We start from the raw sequence: 20,071 nt of genomic DNA on the forward strand, positions 1-20,071 counted from the left end.
AACAGAAATCCTTCTACTCTATGCTACTCTGAGAAAACCTCAGCTGGAATGCCTCTTCAAGTTTTCAGCACCAGATTTCAGAATACAAATGGGTCTGCTAAAGGAAGATCCTCTTCAGCAGAAGAAAACGATCAGACATCCTTAACAATCTAGGAGGAGTTTAGTCTAGAAACAAGAGGCTTGGAAATCATATTCAAGTAGTAGACTTCCAGAGAGGAAAGAAATAAACCGCCCTCCGCATCCTCTGTGCAAATATAGGCAAGAAAACCACACATCAAAAAAAACCAAACAAACAAACAACTAAGAGTGAAGCCCTAGATTTCCTCCAGAGGTGATTCAGCCTCCACTATGGGCTTTTAAGAATAGATTAAAAAAATCTCAAAGGAAGTGACAGCAGTATAAGGGAGCCATGGGAGAGAGGTGAGGGAGTACTACAGCTTCCAGATCCCTTGGAGCCCTTTTTCATGCTTATATGAAATGCCAGAGCTTCGAGGAAGAAACATTTCCTTGAAAGGTTCAACAGAGTCTGAGGCAACCACCTACAGCTATAGCTTCCTATCCCTTTAACTCACTAGCTCTTAAGTTTTCACAGGTGAACTGCCCTTTCACAAAATTCATTAGATCAACACTGTCCCTGTACCTTAAAGGACTAAGCTTGAATAGATGGGCTCAATACAGAAGTAAACAGTTCTATGACCCGTGTTGCACAGGTCAGGTAGGCCTAAACATTTCCTTTACTTACACTGCTAAGACATAAATTTCTGATAGCTAGGAGTCACAATTTGGCTTACAAGACCAAGTGAGAGTGTCTAGTTTATACGAGAAGGCAGCTTGTACTGAGAATCCGACCAAGGAAAGATGAATATCCTGTACACATAAAGGACTCTGTGAATATAAAGAAGGTATCTTCTTTATATTCACCTCAACAAAAGAAATTAAGCCCTACAAGCAAAAAACAGAATCTCCAGGCTAATCTAGAATCCTCAGGAATCTTCCAGTTTCTCCATTAATAATCAAGGTAAAAATATTTTAAAATTGTGATGCGAGTTTTCACTTTCTCTCTCGTCATACAAGATACAAAAAAGAATATTGGCAATTTATAAGCAAAATTCTTACCGCATTTCAACATGCAACATTGTTCTCACTTCTGTACGATTAAATAGACTATTTACACACAATACATATATATCTTTTCCTCTGTATGCACATGCATTGGTCCTAGCCTAGGCATCAAAGGCCACACGTGAGTTCTCTGCGTCAAATCTTGTTCAAGCAATTCCAGTCTGAATGCATGTTTTCCTTTGGATAGCTCAGGATCTCATCTCAGTTCTTCCGAATATCAGCATAGACGACGGACTCTGACTTGTTTATCCTGTCGCTGTGCTGTCCTCCGGAGTGATCTAACTGCGCATAAATGACTGGGCCCTGGGAACAGAATAAAAAAGCACAATCAGTATTTTTACAGAATACACCATATTGCCCCTCACTTCCGCAGGGGCTGCAGCAGACCAAAGCCAAAGCAAGACCACAGAGCTTTTATGACTGCTGACAGCACTTTGAAGCAGGTGGAATGAACCCTCACCTACAAATGAGCTCTAGTCTGCCACCTTTCTCCTATCAGGAGCATGCCAAACAGCACCATTTCCTCTCTTTAATACAGCCCTCTTTAATAGGGCTGCTTGCTTCTCCCAAACAGCAAAATCCAGAATCCTTTGTTCTGAAAAGCAGCAATTCTTAGAAGCTATGCAGCAAAGATACATGGCTTAGATGCATGCCAGATTTAATATTTTTCAAGAGGATCTGTATTACAGATTTACCAGTAGACAGTAGAGTATACCTCCCATATTGACAGTCAATTCCTGTAAATCCCAGCACAGCTGTACCACTCGGATAATGATGGAGAGAACAAACCTGCAGCCACCTTATGACAACAGTCACTGGCCAGGCAAGTAATGGGATCAAGACTTGACAGCAGTGAGCCAGAAAATACTGAAACAGCGCAGTTACTGAAACAGTGCAGTAATGCCAAATTCTTACCTGACTTTCGAGCCAACGCAGGTAGTGAGCACCTCCACAGGCACACTAGGCAAGCACAGCCACACACATTGATTATATTTGCTGGGGTGCAGCAGAGGACATTACAGCAACATCTTTCAGCAGAGCATGCAAACACGCCTTCCTAAAACACCATGTCCTCCAAAACGTAGCCCACAGGAAAGCGAAGTGCAGCTATTTGAGATGGGCCGAGGACAGGACTGCAGCCCATAAAGAGCAGGTACCCAACAAGACAGGCGGGACCTTTACGGAAATGTCTCACCTGCAGCTCCATTCTGTGCGCCCCGACTGACATAAGCGCAGAGCAGAAGGCTGTAACCACCTACCACCTCAGCAGAGAGACTGTGCAGGAGAGAAAGGGATTGTCCTATTTGGGGATGGGTGGGGGAAGTTACAAGGACAGATCTTTTAGTTCGTTTGCAGCTTTTTAAACAGTTTTTGCTTCAAAACCATTTCATTCATTTAACTCTGTTTCCATTTCCCTGATGTCCCAGGAAAAAGTAGCCTTCACAGGCATTTCTCCTACCTCTTCCTCACTACTTTCGGTATCCTGCCAAATTAGAAAACATCTCTATGGAACTGACCCAGAAATCCTTCCATCTATCTTCCACAGTAATTAGGGGCCAGAGATGAAAATAGACCTACTGCACAGAAAATTAGGTCCTTGAAGGACCGTAGGTACACTTCTGCACAGCTGTTTTCCCCCAACACAATGGCAAAACACACACCTGATAAATACCTTGTTCTCTTTCAGAAATAGTTTAAATCCAAATTTCCTTCCTTCCGGGTAAGGTATTTCCCAAGTGATAAAGAGTAGAGGAAGGACATGGACAGAATAACGAAAACTTGCAAGCAGATATAAAATGTGGAATATAAACAACAGACTGAAAAAAAAACCACTTAAAAAAAAAAGACACAGATGTCTTAGAAAATTCTGGATTTCAAGTCTCATTAGAGCCACTCCCCTTCCCCCCCCCCCCCCCGCCTCCTTTTTCTGCTACTGGCCCTCATGTTGTCCTAGTCTCCAACATTGTATCAGGATTTCATTACTAATTCCAATTAGAGCGCACTGTCTATATAAAGTTCAAGGCAAAGTTACCCTAAGGTTTATATGTAAGCAATTTTGGAACTCTCATCTGCCTGTATGATAAATTCAGCCTGAGAACACTTCCTATCAGTTAAAAAGAAATTTAAAGATACATCTACAATTGCATAAAGTACCCATTACGACATTTCAGGTTTTGTTCAAGTAATTCTGATGGGTCAACTTTCCACCACAGGAGTTCACTCTAGATCAGTTATCACTATTCTAATTTTATGCCAGCTTAAATATAGTTATTCTGCTGCAACCAGCGTGTTAGGCAAAGGTGGAGAGATTGACTGGTATGATCATCTGATCCAAATCAAGCTATCATTGTCTCAGTGTGTTCACTATCACCTAAACAAGCGGTAGATTAGCTAACACCGAGAGGACCAAGGACTTCTACTGCTCCATCTATCTGATTTGCTGCCAACCAACTTTCTAGCTGATTATAATCAGCACCAGAACCATTATTTTTCCCCGTATTTGATACCTCTAGTAATCCGAATCCTTGTAGTGTCTCTTCTTCCACAAGTAAAAGCTTCAAAAAAGTCTAAACAATTCAGAACTTTCACCTAAACAGAAATAAGCTCAGCCTGACTCTTCAGAACCGGAAGACGGACTAGCACTCCCATACAAAACCCAGCATTCATTTCCCTAAGCCTTGCGATTTTTCCACTCAGAACTGAAGGGAAAAGAGTAGCAGGTGTACTGATACCTTGCTAAGGGTTTGTCAGAAGAGTCATGAATTGCAACTTCCAGCAAAGAAAAAATTAATTACAAACTTAGACCATCACGATCTAACAGTGGTCTACAGTATTTTCAAATTTTTTAGATTCTGAAAGATGTTGCAACTACCACAGATTCCAGCTCCAGGAAATTTATCTGAAACTCAAATCAAGATTCCTGGCACCATGAACTGCTCCTTCCTAGAGTCCTGGGGCCAAGTTAAAGCCTGGAACAGAGCTCAAACATAGCCTTTTCAGGTATGTCTTAAACCAGAAAGAGCAAAGCCAGAGACCTGCACTTACGTTAATGTAGCTTTAGTGCTTCCCACGTCTACACTGACAGACCTACCTGCTTGGGATCTCTATACCATACTGTTCTGTACATCAGAAATGCCCTTCTATGGAAGTTACACTTTAAGATCAGTGGTCCTTCAGCCTGCCTAGAAATTAATACTCAGCTACTTGCAAAGCACAAATACAAATTACAGCCACCTTGGAGTTAGCATATCTTGGGACAATGCACATCTGCCTTCCAGTTTGCCTGCTGCAAAGGAGCCAAACAAGGACATCCATGTGGGAAACATACACTTCTTGCCTTCACTGGAAATGCTTTTCTCACTCATCCAAATAACAGTCATAGTAGAATACAAGTCACCATAGAATGGTGGCAGGGAGAAGAAACACCACATACAAATTTAACAGGACAGAATATACCTGCTGAGACAGAAGACATAGTGAAAACAAGCGGAGTTGATTCAACAAACTGAATATTCACAGAATCAGATACACATACTTTCAGCACTCTGGGGCACACCAGAAAGCCAGCTCCACACTTGATAAACTTGCACCCAAAACACAAAGGGAGTGCAGGCTCAAGTGCATTTTCAGCTGAGAAGCGATGTGGACAAATACTTCATCTCTGATTCTTAAACTGATAGGTAAACAACAAAATTAATAAACTTCATTTAATAAATTTAATTTAAATGCCACTCTTCAAGAGTGAACACCTCTATTACTGTTTTTAACTTGCAGAGGCAAGTATTGTATTCATAGTTGTTCTTCACCAGTGAAGCACAAAGCACTCAATTCACTTCTTACACACCAAGTAAAAGCCTACAAGAAAGTCCACAGGCCTTTACTGTTTGACCACAGCACTGACTGTGTGAACCACTGGTCTAAAACTGCCAGGCAATCCAAGACAGAAAAGTGTGCCTGAATCAGCAAGCAGCCTGCAACAGCTTTTGGGAACTGCTAGGAATCTGAATATCAGCATTTCAGCTACACAACACCTCAAATGCTTGAATACTACAACTAATTTCTTGATTATCAAGAAATATCAGGTTTTACTTATATGTGATGCTAGATTTCAAATATGCTAACTGATATCACCTATGTTGATATCACCCTTTAAAAAACAAAAAACCCAGTGTCTAGAAGTTAAAAATATAAGTGTAATCAATCGTAATTTAGTTTTGCTACTGATTTAAACCATCTGTTCAAAATCTGATCTACTCTGATTTTATTGTGGATCTTTTTAAAGAAAAGTAAATATGTCTGCTGTTCTGTAAAGATGGGGCAATGCTTAACAGAAGGTAAAGGAACACTTGCTGCTACAAATATTTGCCACAAAAAGAAAACCCAGACAAAGCTCTCTTTGACCAACAAAAGAGATTTAAAAACTAAAAACCAATCTAAAACTAAACAAAACTAAAGCAATTTGCTGTATTTTTTCTTTGAGGTCAGGAATGTTCACACTTTGGGTTTTCCTTTAGGCTAAACTTACCTTTGGGAAGACCCTGGAGGACTCTGTCAAGGAATAAGCAGACTGGAGTGACTACAAAAGGGCAAAAGCACATTGATTTTGAGTTAATCTTTACAAAGTTTAGATTTATTCTGACATGTTCCTTCCAGTACACTGAGACCTAGAACACTGGGGACATGGGACTTTTCACAACAAAACGTTACAGAGAAGATGAAAGTATTTTTGCTTTCAAGATGTTAAGTGCAGAACAGCAAAACTCAGCAAAACTGGGAGGGGAGGCAGGAGTGTTAATAACCCTTTCTAGAAGGCCATTCCATGAACTAGAAAAGACAAGATTTATCTAGGCCTTACAGGCAGCCTACTGCTACTAGACCCACTCCAGTCAAAATATGACCTATTTAAAAATATTATAACTTGAGTATATTGCCTTTATGTTCAGAGAACAACTGTCTCTGAACTCAGTAGGTAGCTTTCTGGGCCTGTGTGCTAAAACTATGGAAATACTGCAGCTGCCAAGAACAAGATGCATTTCCAAATCAGTCTGGGAGCCCAACACAGTAGGGACTTTGACTGCATCCAGCTCACTGTTAGCACTGTATTTTTTTGTCCTGTAGTTTTAATGCATTAACATTATTTTGTCAGGAGAAATTAAGAAAACAGGTATTAACTCTGATTTAGAAACCCATCAGTTCACACACTACTCACATACTACTATGCTTGCTAATGGTGGCTAATTAAGAAAAAGTTCATTTCAGACTTAAACTCACTGAGAATCTGTACCTCCACAGGAAAACTGCTGGGAATACACAGATCAAGAGGTAAGAAATAGCTTACAAATAATTAAATCCTGTACACTGTTAACAGGTAATCATATTTTGCATAGAATGCCTGTCTGACTTATGCTTTCTCCCCTCTGACTAATATCCCATGGGATGTTAAGTCTGGATAAGCGCCACCTTCTTCCTTGAAAGTCAGCAGAACTTTGCCAACAGGAGCAAGCACAAGACAAAGCATGGGAATTTCAAGCCCACAGAAGTTTGGTGGCTCAGCAAAGGAGAGCTCTCAGCAGCAAGAGTCATCTTCAAACTGATCATCACTGGTCAGTGTTTGCACTGCGCTGGCTCACTTCCTTGTGAAAGAAGTACATGCCCCAGAACGTGCATCTTCACAGCAATGAGAGAGTAAGTAAAATTCCTCCCCATTACAATTCTAGAACAAATTAGGCAGCTTTAGGGGTGATGACACATCTAGCAGATAGTGTTGTCTCTGCATTAAACAGCTACACACTGCCCACTCCCCATCCTTGCCAGGCTCTCAGCCTCGCACTTTACTGCCATTTTTTTTACACATTAGTACAAAAAGGGCATAAAACTCCATCTCAACTAATACCAAGATGCTATTCTTTCAATTGGTCTAAGCCTTCTAAGGAAGAGTTTACCAGTCCCAGCTTATTGCCCATCCCTTCTTCAGAGCAGACACTTTGACCCCCCAGCCCTCATCACCTTGACAGCACCTAATTCATGTGTCCCACCCTGCCCTTATCTTGTCTATACCATCTCCCCGACATTCTGGGAGAATCCTGCTTTGGGAAGAAGCAGGAAGCAGTTTACCTGGTGCAATCTGGCGGGCATGGTGTTTACCAGACCCTCTGTGTCGGAGGGCGACTTCTGTGGAGCCTGCTTAACCGGTGACATCAAGCTCTCAGATGTACTGCAGCTGACGAGGTGGCAGAGCAGAGTTTGCACGACAATGTTCAAGAGGCACAAAGAAAACAAAAACAAAAAACGAGTGATGGCAAGATGAATGTGGCAGATTTTGCCAAAGTAAAAATGAACATAATGGATTCTGAAACAAACACATATAATTCTCCATCTCTCCCCAGACATTCCTCTATCCTTCCTCACTGGCAAGCAACATGAAGGAACTACTGTTAACATAGGAGAGGAGCAGCTCCTCCAAAACCCCTTTTCCCTAGACATTTGCATTCAACCCAACCTGTCTAAAACCAGACTTCAGACCCAGTTAACAGTGGTAAACAGCAATTGTCTTCTAACTATCTAAGCTAAATAATCCCAGACACTGAGGCAAGTGTTATACCAGTGCTACAGTTAAAGTGAACACTTACAAGAGCCACCAGCTCTCCATACCAGAAGGGTTCTTCCTACCAAACTCCGCATTAGTTCCCTTGCTTTTGCTCAGGCTATGATCCCAAAATAATTCTGCCCACTCACAAAAGACAGTTGTCTCTGGAGCAATTACATTAAGAGTCACACATGACATGTAAGCTATGTGTCCTGGTATAGTTACTTGAATATCTAATTTGGCAAACCTTGTTTTTCAAATAAGAAAACTGTCTTGTGGTAAGAACACCCCTAAAATGAAGTTGCTAGATTTCACTCTGTTTCTTCTTTTCATCTGCTTAAAGCAGGACTGAAATGAAAAGAAGCCTGTGACAGACAGAGAAATGAATACCACAGAGGTAAGTATACGAGCAAATGCCCTTAAACTTAACGTTAGTAGCTTCTGGGCAATGCAGTAATGGGTCTATAAATGCTAGGACTTCCTCCTCGTACCCAAGCACCCAGGAAAGAAAACTAGCCACCTCCTTGACAGCAGACACAGGAGTTCCCTTTGCTACCACAACCCTCTAAGCACTGGGCAACTTTTTCCCACCATCTTTGTAGACAGACAGTGTACAAAGCATGTACAGAAACAAACAAACAAGGACAGTGACACTAAGTAGACCACCTCCTCACATGGCAATCATTTTTTTTATCCTTTGGTCTAACCATAGAAGACTTAGCTCCTCACACATGCAACAATAAGAAGAAAAAAAAAAAAAAGGGAGGGGAGGGGGACTGTCTCAAACAGAAACAAAGCAGCCCTTCTGTTACCAAAATGATGTAGTCATGAACCATTTGCTTTATTCACGAAATTTCTTAGATCTACACTATCTAAAATTGATAATTCAGGTTCAAGCAACTAATGCACTTAGATGACCACAAGTTTTCAAACATCTGAGCTGTCTGAGCCAGAGGAACACTTATAGGGAATTCACTTTCATTTTGACAGAAAGGGCTCTGAATTACCTGTGCATTAGTCAATGCACTGGCAAGTTCACTGTTGGAAGAGATGGAGGGACACCACTTGGGATAAGCAATCCTACCCCAGTTAGACGTAAGACAATGAAACCCAAGCACCCAGTGAAATGCATTATCCCTTTGCCAACAGATTGCAGCACAAATTACAGTGGAGTTATGTTAGTAGAGAGCTAGCTGGTTAGTCAGCAAAGGAAGAGAAAATGTGTACACATACACACAAGTATTAACAGCAATCACCAACTTGATTAGTTACCATGGTGTCTAGTGGGACTGGAAGAGAAGACCCAGCCCTGTTACATTCCCAATCTGGCGTCTATATCAGGATCTCTGTAAGGAGAGGAAGGTAAGCAGCATCCGATCCCAGCACACCAAGGCAGAAAGAAAAAAACAAAACAAAACAAAAACAAAACACCGGAGTCAGAGCATGAACGGAGACTGTGGCCATGCAGGGGTTCCAGATGCCGCACAGTGCCCCAGGCCACCCCAGTTCAAGGCAGAATGGTTATCTAAGAGTAAGTACATCTCACCACCACCACCACCACACACTGGGTTAGCATCATGTAGAAGACAGTCCGTAAGTTTGGAGGGGGTGACAGTACACTTGATTTCTCTTTAGATGTCATGCAGAGATGGCATGGTCAGTAAAAGCAGTATTTCAACTCCAGAGGTTACTTTCCCAAGAGAGTAGTTAAATCTACTACAAGAAATTACAGTGCGTGAAGTACTGCTCCAGGCTCAGCACCAGCACGTGTCCTTCAGCAGGAAGACACTGCAGAGCAGGTCACCAGGAAGCAAGGCAAGCAGACTACCTCACGCACACCACTGGTGCATGACACTGCAGGCTTCTTTTGAGTTCTCAGGGGAAGGACACATGCATAAAGGGAAAACCAGGCTTTCCACACAATTTTGAGCACACACAGCCACCTTTGCTGTATTTAGCCTTACCACAGGGCAATAGCCAACTCACTTTCTCTAAGCTCTCCAACTGGCAAAAGGACAGTGCAAAGTTTAATTTAGAAATCCCCACAAGTTTATTTTTGGAGTTGTTTTCTTTTATCCCACAGGCAACTCAAAGATCCTGCAAGAAGCAGGAATATTTGTGGAGGAAAGAACAGAAGAAAGTTATAGGTTTGGGGTTTGTTCCTAAGACTACATACATAATTTTCATTCTTTCTTACAGAAGCAAATTACCAGGTACTTAGGAGAAAATAGGAAGCACCTCCCCCACCAGCACCAAGCTCCATCACCACAGCTCAAGTCTGCCTTTGTTAGTTCTTGTTTTTTCGTATGCCCACTCAGAGATCTGTGCTTTGGAGTTACCCTCTTAAGACTAAAAACCTTGCAGGGATGGTAACAGTTAACAAAAACAGACAGTGAATGGGAATGGATGCAGAGTGGCTACCCTCTCCTTAAGTGTGGTGATGAATGGGGTTTTGGCAAATACACTCCAGGCTCATGAGCCAGACATTGGTAACTGAAAAATCCAGTCATAGTCTCAACACAAAGCATTCCTCAAAAGTGCATGTGTGGCACTTTTCCTTTGGGGGTTGGGGGTGGTAGAGGAAGCAGGGCTAGAGTGAAGGAAGGGAAGGGGAACAGATCACAGCGAGGGGATCTTGGATTAAATGTTCTTAGGGTATATATGCTTGTGGCTGGGGATCAACTCCAACGTTTAGTGATTTTAAGGTGCAATTCACGGCCATTAGGCCTTCTGAAGCACAATACAAAGATAATCATTACATGCAGATGACCAGTCTTCCACATGGCCATACCCTATCTCTAATCATGGTTGCCAAGACTTGGCTGAAACAACTCCTACCCCCCTTCTAAGCCCTCCCCTCTGATCCTGCTACTGTTCCTCACATTATCCACAGGTGAGGAGGGAGATCTCTTACCCAGAGTATCGTTTTTTAGAGTTGTTCTTTCTGATGACAAGACACACGACAATAGAGATGAGCGGTGAGAGACCTGTAACCGTACCGATGACTATCCCTGCCACCATGGCAATGGGGAACGCAGGCAGGCTGTCTGGGGAGAGAAGGGAGAAAATATTCAACTCTTCTGCATTCCCTGATTATCAGAAGTGCAAACCACAAATGCTCTTGACCTTGGATTTGTTTAGAACAGGAGGCATGAATGGAATATCCAGGAATTATAACAGGCTGCCTAAGTGGTAGAATAACATACAAACAGAGCACACACCAAGGTGTTCTTAAATGGCATTGTCCTTCAGAAGAGAATTTATATTGAATCAATAATTTTAGATGTTAGAGAACACAAGTGACGATGAGGATAACCCTGTCCCATTTTGTATCTGCAGGTTAAAAAAAAAAAGTTACATTTATCTGGCAATTCCAGCAAGGTCAACAGGAAAACACAGGCACACGTGACAGCAGATTTGAATGCAGTGCATTGCTAACCAACTAAGAGCGCTGAAGGCTGGGTGTTCTCCAGGCAGCATGCAGCAGACAGCCTAGTTACTCCCCTGATCACGCTTAAGAGTGTTTATACACGATCCTGGTGTCTCAAAACAGATCTCTATATGTTTTCGTATAATCATTCTTTCCCTTCTTAAATCAAGATCATTGCATGATTTTGGAAATATGCTTATAGGAACACAGTATTGCTTTACTCACATTTTCCCCAATGTGAGGAGAGGGGGGAGAGGCCAAGAAAGAGTAGCCAGAAATAAAAGCCAATCAGAGAATGAGTACAAAAGACTTGTAAGACAAAGAATACACAGATTACCATTATAGCTTTTGTCAGTAAGAAACTAAGTCCCTCCCCCTGCATCATGTTTCATGTTAGACCAGAAAGTTTCTTACAAGACTCCATGCTACACTTGCACCAAATACAAGTGAATCAGCATAAGATTCAACAGGTAAAACATCTTATCCAGAAAAATCTCTCTCACAAAGCTGCATCTGATCATCACAGAATCATTGAGGTTGGAAGGGACATCTTGAGATTGCCTAGTCCAACCCCTCTGCTCAAGCAGGGTCAGCTAGCAAAGCCTGCTCAATACTATGTCCAGTTGGCTTTTGACTATGTCCAAGGATGGGAGACTCCATAACCTCTTTGAGCAACCTATTCCAGTGCTCAACCACAGTAAAAATGTGGGGTTTTACATTCAGATAGAATTTCCTGTCTTTCAGTTTACAGACATGGTCTCTTGTCCTGGCACTAGACATCACTAAAGAGCCTGGCTCAGTCTTCTTTAGATCCTATCAATGTACATAAATAACTAGAGAGAGGACCTCCCTGAGTTTTTCTTCTCTTTTGCAGGCTAGACAACACATTATCTTCTCTTTTGGAGGCTAGACAACACCAGCTCTCTCAGCTTCTCCTCATATGAAAGGTGGTCCAGTCTCTTAATCAACTTACTCAGCCTTCGCTGGACTTGTTCCAGCAAGGATGACAAACGATGTTTATACAAAGCATTTCCAGCATGTCTGCAGTATGTAGACCAAGCTCATTTTGACACACTTATCTAGAAGGGAGCAGCACAACACAGTACTCTCAAGCAGCCGCATCATACTAGGAAAACAGAGCTTACACTTAGCAGTGTTCATTTTGAGTTCACTGACTTTGAGGAGAAGGGCTACCTGATCTCTAGCTGTTTCACTGACCAAACCATGATTTGACTGAATATCACATCAGCAAGTTCCCCCGCTCTCCAGCGTTAGATGCCAACTCATAACAAGATGTAAATTCAGAGTCTTACTAAGAAATTAAAGATGAGGACACGAGTGCCACCATTAAGAGGAAGACATCCCTTCCTTCCAGAACCTTTCTTGCAGCCCAGAGATCCATCTGTTAAGGAAGACAGTCCTACAAATAGTAATACTTTTCAGGCGCAGAAGACTGAAATCGTGTTTGAGCCCCATGCAAAGACCAACAAATTTACTTTTAAGTATTGAAGAAGTAGGCATTCCCTAGTTTCTGTGCTTTTTCACCTTTCCAAATGCAGGAATAACTGTCTGTAAAAGCAACGAAACACACATGCATTTCTGTTAGTAGACCACCTGTTGCCTAGTACACAAGAAGAAAACCACACACACTTTTTTCAGAGCAAGAAAGTAAGCTGCAACCCAAAACTACTCTTTCAGCAGGCACTCTGCACTATAACACAAAATCTGGCCCCATCCAGTCTGATACTTTTGTAATTTCTTTGACTGAGATGGGGTTTTTTGGTAGGTTGAATTTGAGTAAATGATGGCAGTTATGTTGACAGAGGTTTTTAAGACCATATTAAAAAAAATGCAACTGTTTGCACGTGAAATCAGTCTGGCTTTATTGCCTCTCAGAACATGCTCCAACAGACGATAGAAAAGCTCACACAATTTTACTGCATAGTCCAGCTGAAGAATGTCTCCCCGAAGTCTTGTATTTTTCAGCATTCCAGAGTTACATGAATTCCTCATAAGTACTTGCAGAGCAGCCAGTGACTTCATTGTAACATACAGTCCTAGCTACATAACCAAACACCAACTCTGAAAGCTAACATTTAAGATAATACCTTAATACAAACCAAAAATCCAGCCTTTCAAAGAACGCTTTTTGCTAAATACCACCGTACTACAAAGCAACTTCCATTTTTGCTGAAAGTGTGTTAGTACCAGTTTTATGCACTAGGTAGGAAACAGAAGTTTTCCATTGCTGCTAAGTACAAAGATTTTCACAGGACAATTCTAGTTTTTTTCCCCCATGAGAGTTCAGCTCAAAGATGGGCTACCTCCAGATAACATAAGCTGTCTTGAACACAGTGTTAAGTAGCTTGCTATTACAAGTAGGGGTAGCCTAATGTAAGGACTTGGAATTCCCTATAAATTTTTGTCATTTAGGCTTTGAACAGTAGTCCTTTCCAGATTCAGATGCACTAGTGAAAGAAGTGTCTTACTTCTCATCCTCATCAGCAGGATTCTTCCAACATAATTGATGGAGGTGTCTGTGCAAACACTATGTAGATACTGCAGTGAAAATCTGTAGTTAGCTTGGCTTGGCAATTTTAAACAGCTGAACTTATTAAATGTTTAATCCAAAATCTAAGGCTAACTAAGCATCTATGAGATCATTTAAATGTGTAAAGTATGTATGTGGCTTTGAACAGTTTACCACACCAGACACATGATTCAGAACAATTAAATGTATAGACAGGGGAAAAAAAAAAAAAAAAAAAAGAAAAAACCAAACCACACACTCAACAAAAAACCATGCACAGAAGTCAACATGTACTTATTTCAATTGAAAAATTTCTCCAGCTCAGTTCAGAAAGAATTACAACCTACAACAAGAGCAGTACTTCCAGGTAAAGTCATAAAGCAAGACAGTATTACAGCTATAGCTTGAAAATCTGTTTTCAAGGTGTCCCTAAGAATTTTAAAACAATTGTTGCAGCATTTTTCCAATGACAAAAATTATGTCAAATACAGGGTTCTCTTTAGAAGCAGTGAGATTCTCTTGTCCAGATGCTCCACCTCTGAGGAAGTCAGCATGCAAGCCTGTTGAAAAATAACAGCTGCATTAGTGTACTGGAGTCAATCTTCATTTGCTTAACCTGGGTTAAAATCTGAAGAGGCTTTGCCAAGACAGCCTGACTGCCAAACCCGCAGTTGCTTTACTGCTTCTTCATAGAAACTATTAACACACTGTAGGAAAATAAAATTACTCTATTTTATATAGACTTTAAACTTCTGAAAAGCAGAAAGTTCTAAGTGATGGTGGGGACCTCCAAAGGTCCCATTCAACTCAAACCACTCAAAGTTAGATACAGACCTTGCCTACAGAAGCACATGGAATGACTTCATGAGCACGTGTACTCACCTGTCATAACAGCGGCATCATTCCAATTAGAGCATACACATAGGTACCCTACCTAACATATTAAAATCTAATTGAATAGCTGTATCAGCACTGTCATTTATGAACTCAAAATTTATTTATTATTGTCATTATTAAATATATATTTGGAAATCTGATCACCGTAAGAACCATTTCATTGTAGGAACAGTCACACTTTGGCTGACCTCCAGCTTAGCTAGAACAATCAAATGTTTCAGTGGCCAAGAGAAATAAAGAGACAAATTTACATACAGAATATAAATGCTCTTGAACTGTGATCATTGTTACCAAATGCTAACCAGAAGCCTTAAATGATTGCAGGTAGCCAGCCCTTGCAGTTTATAAGGATCACCCTGGATACTGTAAAAACATCCGAGTAAAAGAGACTGAATGCAAATCCAACACAAACACCTTTGCATGGAAGACAGCAGCATTTCACTGTCTGCAGTATGTGCTCGGGCCAGATTATTAGTTTTGTTTTCCAGTATATACACTGAATGGGTTCCAAAAAGAAGAGTCTGCCATTTTTCTCTCCCAGATTTCAAGTCATCCTAACTCTTGATGTAGCATAATACAGGAAAAAAAAATTCATAGGACTTTGAAACGAGAAGATGAGTTTTCATCAAGGCTTCCATCAGGTTTTGCTAATACTTGTTAAAAGGATAGGAATCAGTGAGTTTAGAGGAAAAGTGTATTATATTCTTTTTTTTTTTTAAACAGCTGACAGAATATCAGTTCAATTATTAGGACCTGGAAAAATAGAATTTAAAAGATACGTTTTTCCCTCCAGGCTACTCACCCATCCCCAGGAAAAGTGATATACACACAGAAGGTGGGGGGAAAAACCAAAAAGGAAAGAAAAAAAAAACCAAACATGTAAGGTGAATACCTTTCTCCACAACTCTAACTCTGATTTCTCCTGGTTTGACAACAATGTCAGGTGGGTTCTTGACATCGCAAATGTAAGTGCCGTTGTCCCGGAACTGCATGTTTGATATACTGATAGAAGCATCTTTCTTGTTAAGATCTCCAGCCCAAGTGATTCTGTCTTTAAATGGTATGTCCTTTCCAGGGTATGGCTTTCCATTAAAGTAATAGAAAAACTGTAGTCAAGGAAAAGAGGATATAAGAACAATCCAATTAGAGATAACAGAGCTACCATGCTTCTCTTGCTATTACAGTATTCTCCCAGAACCCACTGTATTGTGCACAGCTAGTATTTGAGATTTTTGTGACTCCTGCCTCACGACTTTAGTCTGGCTTGATCACATAACTATGCTATGGCTTATACCTCAATGAGACTGCAAGTTTCAGTTTTCTGTTGGTTTTGGATTGTTTGGGGTTTTTTTTCCTGGTTTTGGGGACACAAGGTTTCACAGACAAGGAAGAAGGAGAAAAAGGATCATAACCTAAGAACAATTAAATGATAGAATAGTTCTGGATCACAGCCATCTGTCTTTCAGGCACAGGAAGCCTTCTCTATTCTAGTAGAAAAAGGATACCAAGTTTTCTATCTCACATTTTGCTGTGTGTTATTTGCAACCACAGCACAGCTAAATTAACATGCAATACCCTTCTTCCCTCCACTCCTCCAAAAATCCCATGAGCAATTTAGAATTTACCTGTTTTCCAGAAACCTTCACAGTGACTAAATATAACTGTTTCCCAGTTTTTAGGTGACTAAGTTGCACATTGGCCCTGCACTCCCTAGACATGACCAAAAATCCTTGAAGAATTAACCTGCTCAGTACAGTCTGAGGAGAAACTGCATATTTCCCTGCTATACCTGACCAAATTTGGAATTCACAGCAGTAGAAGTGCATAGACCTCTACAGGACAATTCTGCTTTCAACATATGGGACGTCTGAACACTGGCCATAACCCTAAGAGAGGGATCAAGACTATATTGCAGGAGCACATTCACTCTTAATTTCACATTCTGACGACCATGAATCAACATGAACTCTCTTCAGTTTATTCTCCAGAATATGGTTAAAGAAATTTGAGAACAATATTCCAGCCTCCTCTTTCTACAGTCTTTTTCACAAAGAAGTCTCTCTGCCACAGGACAGACTGGCTACAAGCCAGTCCTCTTTCTATTCAAGTCATCTCCCATCTCTTCCGGTTCCTACCCTTGATCTAACACTTGCCATTCCAACATCCTCTTTATCAGATCCACACTCTGAATATCAGGCCTGATCACCTGGCAGCACAAATCTTATCCAGATCAGCTACATGCACATGACCATCTGCTGTGCCACAGTCAATCTGACATTTATTTGTTGTCTACAGGCTAGCATAAATCCAACAAACTGTCTCATCTGGTAGGAAGTCTGCTAGCACACAATCATCAGCCAACATTTCGGAGGAAATCTGCATCAGTCCACAGCATTCACAGATGGATTATAACCTTTAGCACAGAGGCACTGCATTACCACACCCCTGTGCATGGGGGGAGTCATCTGATTGGAAATCTACAAGGCATGAGGCAGATTCCTCGGCTCTCTAGATGTCCTCACCTTCAAGAGGAGAAATACATCCTGAAACACAAGCTAAGTGAGTCAAGCTGCTCCATGCCTATGATTAAGTGATTTAACATGAGACTTCTTTTAAAACCTAAAGTTGATGGGTTTAGACTGGTTTAAGTCGATTGTGCAACTCCACTGTCATCAGACATTTCATTCACACAGAGATGTCTCTACAACTGGGCAACTGGAAGGGGAAGGGGACAAGCAGGAGCAGCTTTCAGTCAAGTCAGCCTCACCACATGGCCACAAGACTGCCAGTGCTGGTTGTAGAGAGGGACAAGACCATCCTCTTCAGGAGAAACACGGTCTTAGCTCAGACATAAGCTGATCATGAGACTGATCTTTCAAATTAATGCTCATCAACTCATGTAACTGACATGACTTGGGTTCATAAAAAAAAAAAAAATTAAAGAAAAAAATATTCCCTCTATACCTCACCCAGCCCCTCAAAAGAAACAGAGAATTAATATCAGATCATGCTGGGTCACTTCTGCTCAGAGATAATTTGCTTTTCTCCGAGTTGTGCTGATAACTACAACCACATAAAATGTCTAAATTGACTTGATTTCCAAAAAAAAAAAAAAAAGTGTGATGTCCTGAAGTCATATTTCTACAGTAAGAGGTTTGGACAGTAAAGCCGAAAGGGAAGTGCAAAACAGGATATTTGGTGGCTATTCCTATGGGGAGCAGAAAACATACAAACAGATGACTTCTTTTCACCCATCCTGTTCAACATCGTCAGGAAATAAGCCCTACTTCCTTCCCAAAGAGCAGAGCTCCCTTTTCAAAACTAAATATTTAGTTCCTGAGAGTTCAAGAAGCTGATCCTTCAGAGCTATGTATATTGAGCAAGATGCTCATACACTGTTTTGGATCATGTCTGTTCTGAGTATTGAAGGGCTCCTCGAGTTTAAATGATCATGTCTGCAGGAGAGGGAAAGAGACAAACACTAATAGGCTGAGCAACCTGCTCTTTCCACATCTTCCCTGCTGCCTCAGAGTCTCTTGTTCTGCTTCCTCCAAATTCTCACTCAGGGCAAGGAATAAGAGGGAAGTGTCCAAGAGCTCAGACTCAGATAAGCACAGCTTACGCAACAGAGGAAGATGGCTAACAACCCACCAAAGCCACGTCTTGGAAGGTTCACACCCAAAGGATCTGAGCACACTTGGGCTCAACATACAAGAAATGAGAGATGGCAATTACTATCAGCCTAAGTTGCTTACTAGTCTGATTTTTTTACTTGTCAGATAACTAAAGTATGAGGATGTAACTGCTTAGTGATTTGAGAAATTCAATTCTGTTCTGAAACTAGGGAGACTGGTCTTATATGAAACCCTTTCAAATAAAGGCTATACAGTACACAAGCAGAAAATAAGCAACATGCACAACACACTGTGTAACACTAATAGTGGTAATCCAAATTCTGTGACTACTATAACCCAGTGCACAGCTCCACAGCTCATTTCAAGTGCAAGACGATATACAACTTGGGAAAAGACTCCTAGATGTTCATCTATTTCATACACACTGCTACCACACCAACACTTCCCTCCTCTGACTAACAAAGTACTAGTGTATTTTAGAGCCGTTGTACACTTCAGTCTTTGCAGAGACGTAGCATATGGCAATACCTTCAAACAACTCCAAAAAAGCCCCCCTAAAATCACAGTGACAGAGACAAGACACAGGGAAGGAGGCTCCAATCCATATCTGCCTGCTCCTCAGAACGAACTAGAAGACCTCTGCACGCTTGTCACAGCCTCCCCTCCCAGGTTTGTTCCCCTACAGCATTCCTTACTGAGATACGAGTTGCAGCTCCCTCTGGTTGAAAACTCCAAGAAACAGATGCTGCGCTGCTGATCACTTCCACAGATGTAAATGTGCACGGAAGCTTTGCGTCTGTCCCATTCTCCACAAATATCTCCTCCGGTGTGTTGACCTCTACTGCTGATACTTTGACTGTATGGGAAAGGTAAAGAGAAGAAAGAAGGAAAACAAGAGGCATCAGTGCTGTTTCAAGAATTAGGAAGCTGAAGTGGTAACTGTTCATATCACATTGCTTGTAAGGGGAAAAGAGAAGAGACATCAACAATTCCTACTTTCAGTGTGTGCACAGACATTGCATCATACCTGCAATACAAACAAGTATAGAGCAGGCCAGTTCACTTCTCTTTCCTTGTATTATCTGTTACAGGATGTTCTCCATCCACAGATGTTTCCTCTACAAGAGTTTGTGGAAGTCAATTCTGTGGTGCAAAGGATGAGTTTAAAACTCTTTCCTACTAGCTGCCAGCAGACATTGTAATAAATAAGACCCATCAGAGGAACTAACATATTAGACCAGCTACTACTGAGTTTCCTCTCTGGTTCACATCTTGCTTCCTATCTCCCATTTTTCTCAGCTGCAGGTAGGGAAAAAAGCTCACCTTCAGAAAGCTGAAGAGTAAAACTCTCTGGCTCACACCTATGTCATATGCTTCTGCTCTCTATTATGCTTCAAGGTCTTCATGTGCAAGACCTCATAATCACTTAGTAATAGTTTAGAAGCATGAGAGTAGTTTAATTTTTTTCTGCCATGAGGTTTGTGCATGGCCAAAACAGCAAGCAGACCACAACTACTCCCCAGATTCGAAGTAATCAAGGTTAATATTGTGCTTGTTCTGGTAGCTTTCTTAGAGTAAGCGAAATTCAGCACGATTTGGAAAACCTGTTGAACATATTATTTATCCGGCACCTTTTAGACTGCAAAGATGCTATCCCTATCCAGATTTAAGCAAAGATACATCTATATATTCATTCAAGTTTATGTTAAGAAACAAATGTGATCTTGTGATATCACAAAAAAAAGTCTTTCAGCATTTGTGTTGTATTCATGTGAAAGCAAAAATCTTGTAAAATCACTGCAGGTGGGTGCACATGTGACATGTGCCCTTGGTAACTCAAATATAAGTTTTGATGGTTTAATAAAAACTCA

General features: G+C 41.1%; 1 protein-coding gene across 6 annotated transcripts in view; it reads right to left on the bottom strand.

Annotated features, from left to right (window-relative positions):
* Nucleotides 1-800: 800 nt before the first annotated feature.
* The window catches only part of MPZL1 (myelin protein zero like 1), a 33,249-nt gene continuing 13,978 nt past the window's right edge, over nt 801-20,071 (bottom strand). For 2 of the 6 annotated variants that reach the window (XM_086763232.1, XM_086763258.1), the window contains 6 exons: nt 18,896-19,056; nt 15,458-15,671; nt 10,623-10,755; nt 7,237-7,342; nt 5,648-5,698; nt 801-1,425 (listed from right to left, as the gene is read on the bottom strand). In XM_086763232.1, coding sequence (XP_086619358.1) covers nt 1,324-1,425; nt 5,648-5,698; nt 7,237-7,342; nt 10,623-10,755; nt 15,458-15,671; nt 18,896-19,056 — 767 coding nt within the window. In that variant the 3' untranslated portion in view covers nt 801-1,323. Of the gene's footprint in view, nt 1,426-5,647; nt 5,699-7,236; nt 7,343-8,980; nt 9,055-10,622; nt 10,756-15,457; nt 15,672-18,895; nt 20,028-20,071 lie in introns of those variants that run through there. The other 4 variants (XM_086763216.1, XM_010118237.2, XM_086763241.1 and 1 more) reach the window with 4 other exon arrangements.

This window comes from Chlamydotis macqueenii, chromosome 1, assembly GCF_036417535.1.
Source record: "Chlamydotis macqueenii isolate bChlMac1 chromosome 1, bChlMac1.mat, whole genome shotgun sequence".
Lineage (NCBI taxonomy): Eukaryota > Metazoa > Chordata > Aves > Otidiformes > Otididae > Chlamydotis > Chlamydotis macqueenii.